Consider the following 13546-nt stretch of genomic DNA (forward strand, 5'->3'; position numbering starts at 1 on the left):
ACAATTATGTAGTTGCAATGGGCCTCAGTCACCAATATCTTCCTTAGTTATTTTCTTAAATTTGTTCTTAAGAAAGATCTAAAGTCTACATTAGATTCATAAATTGTTTTTAAACGGCAGAATTGTTTGCACCTGTGTTCTTATAATAATGAATCCCACTATCCTCATAAAATGAATGCCTGAGCCATTTGACCCTAATTAACACAGGTAAATACCCCACAAATCCCCATAAAGACTGCAGGGCCTTGTAAACACAGAAATAGAAAAAGGAGAAAAAGAAGAAGAGGAAGAATAAGGAAAAGTTGAGAGAATCAAGTCAAAAATGCCCACCTAAAAGTCTGAAGAGGGTGGAGCACTGGACTCCAAACATAATATTAGAATTACTGCCCCACGGTTGTATGCCTCTCCACACCAGTCAAGTTACACTTACAGTTTACATCCATGTCTGTGAAAACATGGATGCTTCACACACATCTTCTCCCCAGCAGCACAGAAGATCTATACCATCAGCACAGTTTCAAGGTGGACACCAAGATGAGTTTCACCAATTCAGTACCTGACCAAATGTCTTCCCCATCTGTCCCTGAGATATGACACTGAATAATGGCCAGAAAAGTGTTTTTGCAGAGCACTGAAAATGATCTTCGAGCTTTTGGATATAAAATTCTTGAGTGAAAAGTGAATCTTGATCAAAAGCTGTTCTTGAGATATACTGAGTTCAAGAGAATAAGACGGATGCAAGGTCATGGCAACCTTCATCTTTGACCACCAAAATTTAATCCTGCTCAAGCCACAGTTATCGCCAGCACAGAGGCATAATAAACCTCCAACAGTTCTTCAGTGACGGTACCTCTGCAGAAAGTGAACGCTGAATGAGCTGTTATATTTAGTAGCATCAGGAGTGCTTATCACAGCAAAAAAGATTCCCTGCAAAAGATGCATGGGATGCTGAGAAAACATGTTAATCAACCATCCGACCAATCCATCCATCCATCCATCCATCTATCCATCTATCCATCTATCCATCCATTCTCATCTGCTCTAATCAGGTTGTGAGGGCAGCATGCTCAGCGAAGTACTCCAGACGTCCTTCTCCCCAGCAACACTGGGTACCTTGAGGCGTTTCTAGTCCAGATGAGATATATAATTCCTCCAGTGTGTTTTGGGTCTGCCCCGAGGCCTCCTACCAGTTGGACGTGCCCAGAAGACCTTCCAACAGGGGGGACTGAGAATGCATTCTGATCAGATGCCTTAACCACCTTAAATGCCCCCTTTCGATACAAAGGAGCAGCAACTCTATTCCGAGCTCCCTCCAGATGTCTGTGCTCTCCTTAAGCTTTCTCTTTTGCCACTTGTATCCGTGATCAAATTCTTTCCATTACTACCCAAAGCCCATGAGCATAGGTGAGGATGAGAACATAGACCAGTAAAAAGAGAGCTTTGCCTTCTGGCTCAGCTCCCTCTTTGCCACGCCAGTCCAGGGCAGTGCCTATATCACTGAAGATGCCATACCAAACCGTTTATCCATCTCACGCTCCATTCTACCCTCACTCCTGAACAAGACCCTAAGATACTTGAACTCTTTCGCTTGGGGCAGTAACTCACTCAACTCACCAACTTACCAACTCACTCTCCCAACCCACAGGGGACAATCTACTGTTTTCTGGCAGAGAACCATGGCCTCAGACTTGGAGGTGCTGACTCTCATCCCAAACTATTCACACTCGGCCGCAAACTGCTCCAGTGCATGCTGGAGATCACGGTGTGATGAAGCCAATAGAAACACATCATCTGCAAGGAGCAGAAGTGCAATTCTGAGGTCGCCAAACCGGACCCCTTCCTCCCCCTGACTGTGCCTTGAGATCCTGTCCATGAATATCACAAAGTCGCAGACAAGGTACAACCCTGGCAGAGGCCAAAGTGCACTGAAAATGTGTTTGACTTTGTGCCAAGCATGCGGACACAGCTCTAACTTTGGTCATACAGGGACCACCCAACCCGCAAACCACAAACTTTATACATTATAAAAGCAGAGTTTTCAGGACTGAGAACAGAGATGAGCGCTGTGGCATTCACGAAGGTGTGCATGTTTGTGAGACAGAGAGCGACAAAACATTACTGAATGTCAGATTCTTTGTGAAAATTGCACAAGTAAGTTTTAAGAAGAAACTTCTTCTGGTGGTGGTTGGTGAATGAGGCCAAGGGATTTTTGTTAGAACATCACTTTTGCAAATTTCACACACACAAGGACACAAATATAAGATCAAACCCACATCATGTGTCTCTCTCTTTATTCACACCAGACAAGCACACATTTAACCCGGCATTCCTCAGCTCCACAACAACACACATTTACTCAGCAGTCTGTCACTCAGGAATGCATCGCACATTTACTATAATCTCCCTGACAACACACTCACCTCCTGCCAAACATGGCACACACACACACACACACACACACACTTCAATTCTCCTGTTTTCTTAAACTATCCAAAATCCCTCTGACAGCAGCTGATTCTCTGTCACTTCAGCTTTTCTGATTTTCAGCCCTGCAGCCACATCCTGTCTCAGAGCGCTCTGGCAATAAAAAATCTCGTGCAAAGTTTCTGGCTCAGTGTGTGTTAAAATCTAGATTGCAAAGACAACAAGGATACGTGTTGTTACAGAGATGTTTGAATGATTTGGTGGCCTGTGCTTCCTAACAATGACTAGTGGGTAAATGAATGAACAAGTCTGTGAATGAGTCACACCTGTCTATGTGTGTGTTTAGCACCTAAAACATTCATTTGACAATTACCTGACAATTATAATGAGTAATCCATCTGCTATACAGCATTATTTAAAGGTGTAGTATCACAAAGCAATTAAAACTCATGGCATGACTTTGATCTGACTGTATAAACTCCAAATGTCAAAGATAAAGACTCTCTTACCTCTGCTGTGCTCCGCTGCTGAGCTACACACACACACACACACACACACGCAGATAGAGGTGAAAGGTCCCTACCAGGCTACAGGGAAGTTAGTCACTAAACACAGGGTGTGTGTAAGCTAACAAAGACACACTGAAGCAAAACAACACCTCAAATAAACAGAGTCCTGGAGGAAAGGCAGGTGAGGAGAAAGTAAAACAAAGAACCTTGAAGTGGGCGACCTGTCAACAGCCAGTTAAATTATCTGTCAGGAAAGCCCCGGTCACCCTGTGCATCAGCCAATCACAGCTGGTCTATCATGCAGAACGTGTAACAGGTAGGCGTGTGTGTAAGTGAGCGGTGGTGAGAACTGAGAAACCACCACCTCTTTATGAAACAGAGACATCCAGGCGGGTGGTGCACTTTAACTCAATATTTAAAAAAATATCCACACACAAAAGCGAACCCAGAGTAGAAAACAAACACAGACACACACACACACACACACACACACACACACACACACACACACACACACACACACTCACACAGGTGAGGGCCTGAGGAGCAGTTTGAGAACTGTGATTTAGGAGCAATGTACAGACAGAATGTGGAGATCACAGCTGTATAAACCAGCTATTAAAGTGATCTAAGATCAGTGAGAGCCTGTTGACATCAGACTGTGCAGAGATATATAATCTTCTGCTTTACCTCGACAGCACAGATGTTGATAGTTACTGTGAAAGTCGTCAGTAAACACATGCTCAGACAGTCTGAAGGTGTCTGGGCATGTTTGTTATGAAATATCTAAAGTCGTAGGATTACAGACTAGAAACAAAGATGTTTTTCCAGTGTGGAATCAATCCCTCCAGACAAATCCCTGGCTCATTTACTCATGATAAGAATTCAAATAATGATGTGAAAATAAGCACAACTGATCTAGAATAACAATTATGATTCTCATCGATTGTGAGTTTTCTTTCTCTAGCAAAAGGACGACAAAAGTCCCACTGAATTTAATGTCGATGCAGACATATATATATTTTGGAAGTAGAGATTGACAGGAGACATGGGAAAATAGAAGGAGGAATGGCATGCAACCAAACAAACAAACTCCAGGGCTAAAAATGAAGCCAATGTGGACCTGCCAAAAACTGCAGTTCTTCAAACGGCCACTTGAGGCTGGCTCCAAAAGTGAGTCAGTACCCATAATAATACCCATAATAATAATACTTGCGGAGCCAGGACCAGAGTTGCAGCGGTATACCGGTTTTAAGGTATAGCATGCTATTAAAATTGATGGTTATCATACCATGTACATTTACTTAACTAAAATATTGGGAAAAAATCCAACTAGACAGAGAATCTCAACTTTTTCTTTTTAAAGGGAGTCCTTTTTACAAAAAACTTCCATTAAAAAAAACCAAATGGTTTCAAGAAGGGTTGCAGCGCTCCACCCCAACCTTTTTTTTTTTTTTTTTTTTTTTTTTTTTACTTTTTCCACAAACTTTCATTTTTAAAAAAGACTTCAAGTTTCAATTATTGTAATTAAACATTTGTTCAACCAAAAATAATCCCTCTTATTTTATTCCTTTAAGGGTCATTTTGACTCATAATAATAACAATTAATGTAATACAGTGAAACCATGAAACCACAATATATTTAAAGACTATTACCATACCATAAAAATATCATACTGCTGCAACCCTAGCCAGAACTGCAAAGGCTCGACCACCCTCTGTTTTTAACCTGGATTCTTAAACAGTTAGAAGACCTATACTAGCAGACCTAAAGGGCCTGTTTGGACGGTACAGTGGGAGAAGCTCAGTTATATACTCCAGTGGCAGATCACTGAGAGCCTTGTATGTGATTAAAGCACTTTAAATGGATTCTAAAAGAGACTGGAAGCCAAAGCCATTTTTGTTGCCTAAAAATCTTGTTCACCATTTGGTTTTACTAAAAGACCCTCTGAAGAGTCAGATACTCAGTTATGGATAATGAATGAAAATTAGACTCATCACAGTTAACCATAGCTGTAAATGCACCATTCTAACTAAGCTAGCAGCTAGCATTAGCTGTGGTTATCTCCACCTTCTTGTCTAAATATGTTCACTTCTGACTCCAAAAGTCCAAGAAAGCGACAGCCAAAATGCCAAACTTGAAGACTTAGAACAGGAGTCAACAGATCATTAGGTAACATCACGGTGACTACGTCCATTTTTTATACAGTCTACACATGCAACTCAAGGTCCCAGTTGGGTTTGAAACAGGGACCTTTGTGTTTTCATGGTACACATTTTAGATTGAATAGTCTCAGAACAATGTGGTAAAACTTACTGGTTGTGCAATCTCTCTTTCAGGTTTAAAAAGGACAAACACACACACACACACACACACACACACACACACACACAGTTCTGACCTGTAGCACCAGAGACTCCTTGTCTCCTTCTAGGCGGAGCAGTCGTTCTTGATAGGTTTCATTGTTGGCTGGAGAACACAGGTTCACCTGGATAAAGACACAGAAAAACAAGAAGGTAAAACAACCGAGCATTAGTGTTGTCTTATGGGCCTTGTCCTCCATACAAGGAGGACTGAGTTAACTTTATTTCAAACAACAGCTGTAGGTTAACCCAAACCTCTGTACGAGGAACAAGTCCCTGAACCAAAACCTGCTAAAAGTGTATGCTTATTTGAAGTTGGAGGGATCATGACTTTTCAAGTTGAAACCCAGACATTACATTCATTTTCAGACACAATTGACTCCTTTTTATATGGAAGAGACAAATGCTGATGCAGTCATGGCTGTAAATGTGAGCATTTTGGTGCATTAAGTATAACTGTTATACCATAATTTGATTTTCAATAAGGAATAAAATACTTTCATGAGTAGTTTTAAAAGCAACTGTATTTGTCGTTTGGAGTTTCAGACAAAAATGTAATTTTATCTTTTTTTAATATTATACAAACACATGATAAAATATATAATCAAATAAAATAAATAGGTTTAATACTAAAGAGCCAATTCAAATCTAGTTTGGGCTAATATGAGCAAAAGGCATCAAAATTAATATTTTCACTGTTATTAGACTAAAGACAACCAGATAAAAGTGTTAATTAATTATGACATTTTGATGTGGATTTTTCTGTTTCTTTGGAACATACATTTGGAATATGCCTCTCAATTGGGGGTTTTACCGCAGTTTGCATCACATGGTTTCTTGCCTGTTTACAGTCAGTTCTTTGCATTGCACACAAACCACCTAACCAACATGTTGCAGGGCTTTGGGGTAAGACCCACATTTCAGGACAGAAGGAGAAACACACCTACTTTTAAACATGAAAGACTTTAGTATTAACGGGATTTTGGATGCCTTATGCACAAATATCACAACACCAGCGTTTGCTAGGAGGTGGTTGTATGTAAACAGCTTAGGAATAGATTTTTTGGGGGGAATAAGGGCAAAAACCAGAATATTTTGTGCATGTAAAGGCACTACAGTAACTGTCCTTCCAGATACAGGACTACAATCACTTGAAACCCTTTGACAACACACTGCTGATCTCCCCTCAGCTACTTGTATGAAAATCAAATGCCTGTACCAGAAATGATTTAGGTCTTGTCCAAGCATAGATAGAGGGATATCTGAACATAGCTTTTTCTATGTGTTTTGGCCTTTCGTCCATATGCAAACTGCATTTTAGATCACTGAAAATGGATCTGTCTCATCCTGGGTGAACATTTTTAGAAACTAATTTTTGAGTTTTTGGCTTGAAACGTCAGAGTGTATGCCCTTATTTCTTTCGTGAGGTGTCATAAATTAGACTACATTTCATGCAATGGTGGATGTGACCAAACTAGTGCTGAGTCTATCCTCGCTAACAGAAACTTTTGCATGTTTACACATGGACAAACAGTTATTCTTCCTCAATTCTGTCATGCAGTGTCATCAGAATGTGCTAGAGGTCACTCTCCACTTAGCCTTCCAGTAGTAACTACTTTTCAGGCTTCTGTTTAACCAACATCTTCTTCTTGGCTTGAGGGATATGGTTACATCACCACCTCTTGGTTTGGCATGCCTTTGACAGCACTTCAATTGTATGTTTGAGATTTCATTTGGTTTAAGATTTTTTTTACAGTGCTTTATGTGAACAGATTTAAAAAAGAGAAAAGAAAAAAATAACGAGCAGGGAAAAGCCCTATTTACAATACCTGTGTCTATGTAGACTAGGCCTTAGGTGACCCAATAAAGGGAATGAAAATGTATACGTCTATTTGTAGATCTGTTTTCACTCAAACATTAAAAGGTATTTTTCTGATAAACAGTGTCAAAACCACCACAGTAATTTCTATTTCATCTTAAAAATTAAACATGTAAAACATTACAATGTCAAAACTTTATATAGGGACCGGTGTCTACTGTGAAAAAAGCATAACTGACAAGTGTGCCACGTAATGAATTACACATACTATGGAAGATAAAGTGAATATACTGTAACAGGATAAGAGTGAGAGTAATATAGGTTTATGTTGCACATTATTAATGGTATGCTGATCCACTGATACACTCTTTGTGTACAGGACTGGTCTATGCACAAAGAACTGAAAGATCAACAGACTCCCATTCATCCTGAAATAGCACAACGCTAAATAGCGACATTTTTTCTGAAGCTTGTGGTTATGATTATCAGAGGACCATATCGTTCCCATCCCTGACCACTCTGAGGCTAACAAAACATGTCTGAAATAAACAGATATGGTTATTTCTTTAGCAGTCACACAGCTAAGTGGGAGAAAAAGCTGTGTCAGTCTCTGTCAACAAACAAAAATGCTTTGCAATATGTATTCATGCAAATACTGTGAGAGAAATCTTTCCTTTTGGTCAGAAGCTCTGTCGCCAGTTTTGTCACTAGCTATTAAGGTTATGGCAGAATTACGTGTTCCACAAGTCAGGAAATAAAAAATGAAAATCAAGCAGAACTATTTAAAATGCTGTGAGGCTTCAATGATGTAGTCTGTACAGTTTCCATTTCTCTCCAAAGAGTCAGATTATCCTGTCTTTGAGTGTGTGTGTCCAGGGTTGCTGACTCCTGGACTCCTCAGCCTGCCGCTGCTGCTGCTGGGAAATTGAGAGGGAGGAAAACATTATTATCCTACTATGAAGTCGGGACCTGATAAGATAATGTTTCTGCTTCTCTCAGCTTCAGAGCAGAGGAAAAGCTCAACAGTGCCTTCATATAAAATTTGCTCATAAATCCTCTGTTTCATTAGAACTACATTAATTAAGACTGATTGCAACTGTCTTATAAGCAAACTGGGAACGTGATATTGTAGCTCTACAAAACTATAAGCCCGGTCTCATTTATATATGAAATGGACATGAACCCTTAAGGGGTTAAGAGGTGGTGGGCTCACAATGTGTTAAATTTACGCGCTGGCAACATGAAAACAATGCTAATGCAAAGTCAGTGAAGATCTTTTGTCTTGGTGGACACAGAAATTACATTTAAAAAGCAAGAAAGTCTGCATAAGGCGGGCAGGAGGGGTGATGGATGGGTCATACAAACATGGACTTTCAACCAGGAGACTGCTGTTCATGTCCCATTTGAACCACAAGTCAATAGAGTTATGTGACCTTATGGACATTATGTAACTGTACACAGTACGTAAGTTTATATCACTTACTAATGGGCAGCTAGCAGATTTGGGTGAGGCTGTATGCTGCATTTGTAAGAAAAAGATCTAAGATTGTGCTACCAGTTAGGGTACTGAGCAGGAGCAAGCCTCAGTCATTAGGATGGTATTGAAGCAAACATTTAATTCTGATGTAGCAGGATTTCAGAGTTCTAGAATCTGTTAATGCAGCGCTAAAGCAAGTCATGGACTCTACAGATGCGATGTCTTTGAGAGAAGACAGTTACAGCGTCATCTGTGTAACCAGTCCTTAACCAGTCCCTACATCTACTAACTGAGTAGGCATTTCTCCAGTCTTGGCTGAAATGGACGGCAATACTTGTCTTTCCATTTAACTAACGGAAAACTTCAATTAAAAGCCTAGTCTCAATTAAACGCCCAGTCCCTTTTACTAGCCATGTGTGACTACACATTTTGACATATATGGCCTGTTCCAATTTGACACCTGGTCTGGTTGCCAAGCAGTTCTTATTGAAGTTCTTTGGATGTATGAAACCAGATTGTTGGCTACCCACTGGAGCTAACATTAGTTAGTGGTTTAGGTTGCACATACAAATATAAATGTTTAAATGTTAGCTCAGTTCAGTTCATTTTACTGAAACCATGAGCACCAGAGAAGACTGTAAATCATTCAGATTTACTGACATGACAAAAAAACAAGAGTGACTCCCTTCCTCTGATGCTGTCATAAAGTCAGAATATGTGTGTTTGTTGATTGGTCGACTGTAAGTTATTCATATTACTTTAGTCCGTAAGAGTCCTGTGAAACAAGTGTCATAACAACACATAATCGATATGTTGTTCAAAGTCTAATTTTTATACAAGTAATATTCTTACTGGTTCAAATGAACAATTTGACCGCATCTGCCATTTTTGCTGAGCAACAGTTTTGTATAAAAGGGATTAAAGGCCTGTCCCTGTCCCTGTCCCTAATATAAGCCTGTTGAGTTCAGTGATTTAAGCAAATAATAGTCCGGGCTACTAACTGAAATTTTACAGTAAGTTGTGGATGTTTCTATTCCATAGGATTGATGTTTATATTGTTACTGTTAATTAAAATCATTTTTTCAAGTGGTTTGGTGTGTTTTATGTATGCACCTTTTTTTTTTTTTTTTTTTTTTTTACTTGTTTTTATCGACTTAAAGTCCAACAATGATCCAACATGTAGGCTGGCCTACTTTTTATGTTGTATTTTGAAAAAACAAAACCAGGCAATGGCCTTATTATTATTATTATTGTTATTATTATTATAATTAACATTATTATTAATAATATAGCTGCAATTTTGCCTAAAGCATAATAACAGTTATTTATTTGAGTCTGTTTATTACTTGCCTTGATATTATGACACAGATTTTAAGACAAACCACAGAGTAGTAACAATAAAGCTGGTGTGAAAAGGCAGCTACTGTTCACCTCAACTGTTACTTTTTAATAGGAAACCATATTTTAATGTGTAAAAGATTTATTAATGTCTGCAATCCACCTTTGCTGGCTCAGCTGTCTAAACTCTGGCCAAAACAAACTGCCTACAATAGTTTGACGGTCCAGAAAAGAATACAAAGTGTGTAACCTAAAATATGTCCTCAGTGTGGATGTAACTGCTCGTAAGTGTCCCTTCCTGCCATCATGACGATGACCCAGATTCGGATAGAAGAATGTAAACATCTGTATTTTTGGCTTTTAACTGAAACTCTTATCTGATACTACCCACAGAACAGTAACTGTAGAAACTGTAAAACAAGCTTTAAGCTCAAGACCACCATCATTACTAATCAAAAACAAGGAGAGCAATAGATAGCACCCTGATAACATTTATGAACGTATTGTATCAAAAGAAAAGGCATAGAGCACAGATGAGAAAACACATCTTTAGCTCTTAGCCTGAGCACAATTAAAAACATACTGATAATTAACTATACACCTCTATGACTGTCTAAGAACAAAGAGAAAAACTTCAACATTAATCCTTGATGATCTGTCTGCATCTGAGGTCAGTGAGATCAGAGGATGAATACAGACTGGACCACCTGACACGGACCATATGGACGCATTAAACCTATTAACATACTGTAAACTAAACACAGACACAAGCAAGCTGAAAGGGGGGATGGGAAGAAATAAAGTATCTGTAATTATCTGTAACCAAAGGTATACAGCAAATAGCAATGTGTCTGAAAGTCTCTCTGAACTCCCAATAGTTAGGTTGGAGATACTGTTACAGTACGACTTTCGGTTTGTCACTCCAGTGGGAGAAGTCAGGAAGTATTTGAAATGTACTGTAATCACAGATATTCCCATCAGCCTGCAGAGTAGCAGGGGGGTGACAGAGCACTTAAAGGGGCTGATAAAGGAAACCAGGCCAGTCTGTTACTATCTGTCTGTCATCGCCTGCTGGATTGTGTTGGTATGGAAGGAAGGAGACAGAGAGAGAGAGAACAAGGATTCAGGGGCAGAGTTAGGCTCTTCACATTATCACTTTTGTGGGCAATTTTCCATGACTGATGGAAATACAATTCACTTTAACAACATGAAGTTCATTTTGATTCAACAGGTACATTTCCTGTAGCACAGCAAATATTAAAGGGATAGTTTTTTTGTTTTTGTTTTGTTTAAAGGTGGCTGTATAGGGTACTTATCTATACATGCCCCCAGTTTGGAGAAGCAGGCTGGAGCACTAACATGGATGCTTATCAATGCAGTGCTGTGGACGGAGTGGCAACAAAACATGTATAAGCCACCTGAAAAAAGATCAATATCAAATATATTGATATAAATTAAAATAAAAAAAGATCAATATCAAAGAAAGCGTAATTTTTCCACCTCACAAACATAGCTAAGGTACGACCATTTCTAAATAAAAAAGATGCAGAGAAAATGATTCATGCTTTTATTTCAAGCCCACTTTACTGTAACGCATTTCTCATAGCCTCCTCAAAAAAACACCACTGACAGACTTCAGCTCATTTAAAACTGCAGCTCAGCTATTAACCAGAAACAAGAGGAAAGACCACATTAGGCCAGTCTTAGCTGCTCTGCACTGACTTCCTGTTACATTTAGAATTGATTTTAAGCTCCTCCCCCTTATATACAAAGCCCTACATGGGCTGGGACCAAGCTACATTGCTAACTCCCTCTAAGAACACTGCAATCATCTGCTGCTGGTTTATTGGAGGGTCCCAGCAACAGCTGCAAGATCAGGGATGCAGCCTTTGTCAGTCACTCACCAAAGCTATGGAACACACCACCTAATGATTTCAGGGAGGCTAGCTCATGATATATTCTTGAAAGAAAGCTAAAAAAGTATCTGTTCTCTTCAGCCTTTAACTAGCTCTGACTTTCTTGATACAGGTCTGAAAATCTTCCTTTTTACGCTTCACACTGCTGAAACTCCTTTTAAATGTTGGATCTTACAGGATTTTATGATTTATGGTTTTACAATTCTATGATTTTATGATGTCATGATTTTATGACTTATAATTTATTTCGTCTTGTGATTTTTTTTTTATGATTTTAAGTGTTTTATGTTCATTATGTCTATTTTCATGAGAAGCACTTAGGGCTTATAATGTCCTTATTGTAAAGCACTTTGTGCTGCATTTCTTGTATGAAAAGTGCTATATAAATAAAGCTTATTATCACTATTATCATTATCGGTTTATGTGTGTGGTTTATTTAAGTGTATGTTACATTTAGTATATTTTCACTGTTTTACCTAACTGTCACACAACAATTTCCTACGGGGAACTGAAGCTGTTACATTGCTCTCTTCAATGCCAGACCATTGAGAAAAACAGTAATTTAACATCCCTGAGCAAAGGAGCTGCTGGTCTTCCGCTGCTTTGATCAGTTAGTCTGTTTGTGTTATTGTGTGACTTTGTTGTTTGAAAGAGTTAGTCCTTATTTACCAAAGTCACACAGTAACACAAACTAACTCATCGATGCAGTGGTAGACCGGCAGCTCCCGTGTTTGCCATGCTAAAATTACTGTTTTTTGTCAGTGGAGTCTGGTGGCTTTGAGGAGTGGGGAACTGAAGCCACAAATGCCTTCCCCTTCAGAAATCGGTATCTGACAGAAAGGTTACGTGGTGAAATTACTCTCAATATACCATAAATTTAAACTGTTCTTCATAGTTTCAGGTAGGGATTATTTAAGAAGCTAAAATACATTTTGCTGCCGCCCTTGTCCACAACAGCACATTGCGTAGCTTCTGAAGCCATACTCCTGTCTGCTTCTCCAAACTTCTGACTGACATCTACTGTGTATGGACAAGTTCCTCATACAACCCCACTTCGAAAGATCCAACTTTCCGTTTAAAGGTTGTATGAAAGAGAAGTGACAGCAGATGAAGGTATACATCTCTATGGTAACAATTCATTGTTTAAGTGAAGCCATCTGCACAAAGAGATTTGTGGGTCTCTCGAAAGCTGTGCACTGTTCTGAGTTTATACAATAAAAGCACTGGCCAGGAGCGGGTGGGACTCCTCATGACATACAGTGCTGTATATGATTCCAGTGCTTAAGAATGCATGACAACATCCAGGACAGCACCTACTTTTAATGATTCACAAAAAAAGCTCCATATAGTGGTCACTTTACTGTAAATACAGCCGGAGCTGCCACAAAAGCCTGTTTTAACTTTAACTTTTACCATCTGGCCCATTTTAAAGTGTGGTCACTCTTTTAGGACACTATTGTCTATAGTCATACACTTTCTCTGCATCCAAAACCTCACTCTTCTATCTTGGACTAAAACACTGGTCAAACTACATTTCCGTAAATTCCATGTTGCTATTCATTGTATTGGTACGTGTGAATGTGATTATTTCCTGAAGCGTGTGTAACACATTAGCTGAGGTAGTCTCTCTACACACACCACTGTGTCTCTAAATCTAATTTAAAAGCTGCTCCAATTCAAACTGCATGTCTGCGCAGCC

General features: G+C 39.2%; 1 protein-coding gene across 2 annotated transcripts in view; it reads right to left on the reverse strand.

Annotated features, from left to right (window-relative positions):
* The window catches only part of ppfibp2b (PPFIA binding protein 2b), a 148088-nt gene that overhangs the window by 65208 nt on the left and 69334 nt on the right, over positions 1 to 13546 (reverse strand). For both annotated transcript variants that reach the window (XM_033634515.2, XM_078168256.1), the window contains exon 4: positions 5336 to 5422. In XM_033634515.2, the coding sequence (XP_033490406.2) occupies positions 5336 to 5422 (87 nt within the window). The remainder of the gene's footprint in view (positions 1 to 5335; positions 5423 to 13546) is intronic.

Source organism: Epinephelus lanceolatus, chromosome 5, assembly GCF_041903045.1.
Source record: "Epinephelus lanceolatus isolate andai-2023 chromosome 5, ASM4190304v1, whole genome shotgun sequence".
Lineage (NCBI taxonomy): Eukaryota > Metazoa > Chordata > Actinopteri > Perciformes > Serranidae > Epinephelus > Epinephelus lanceolatus.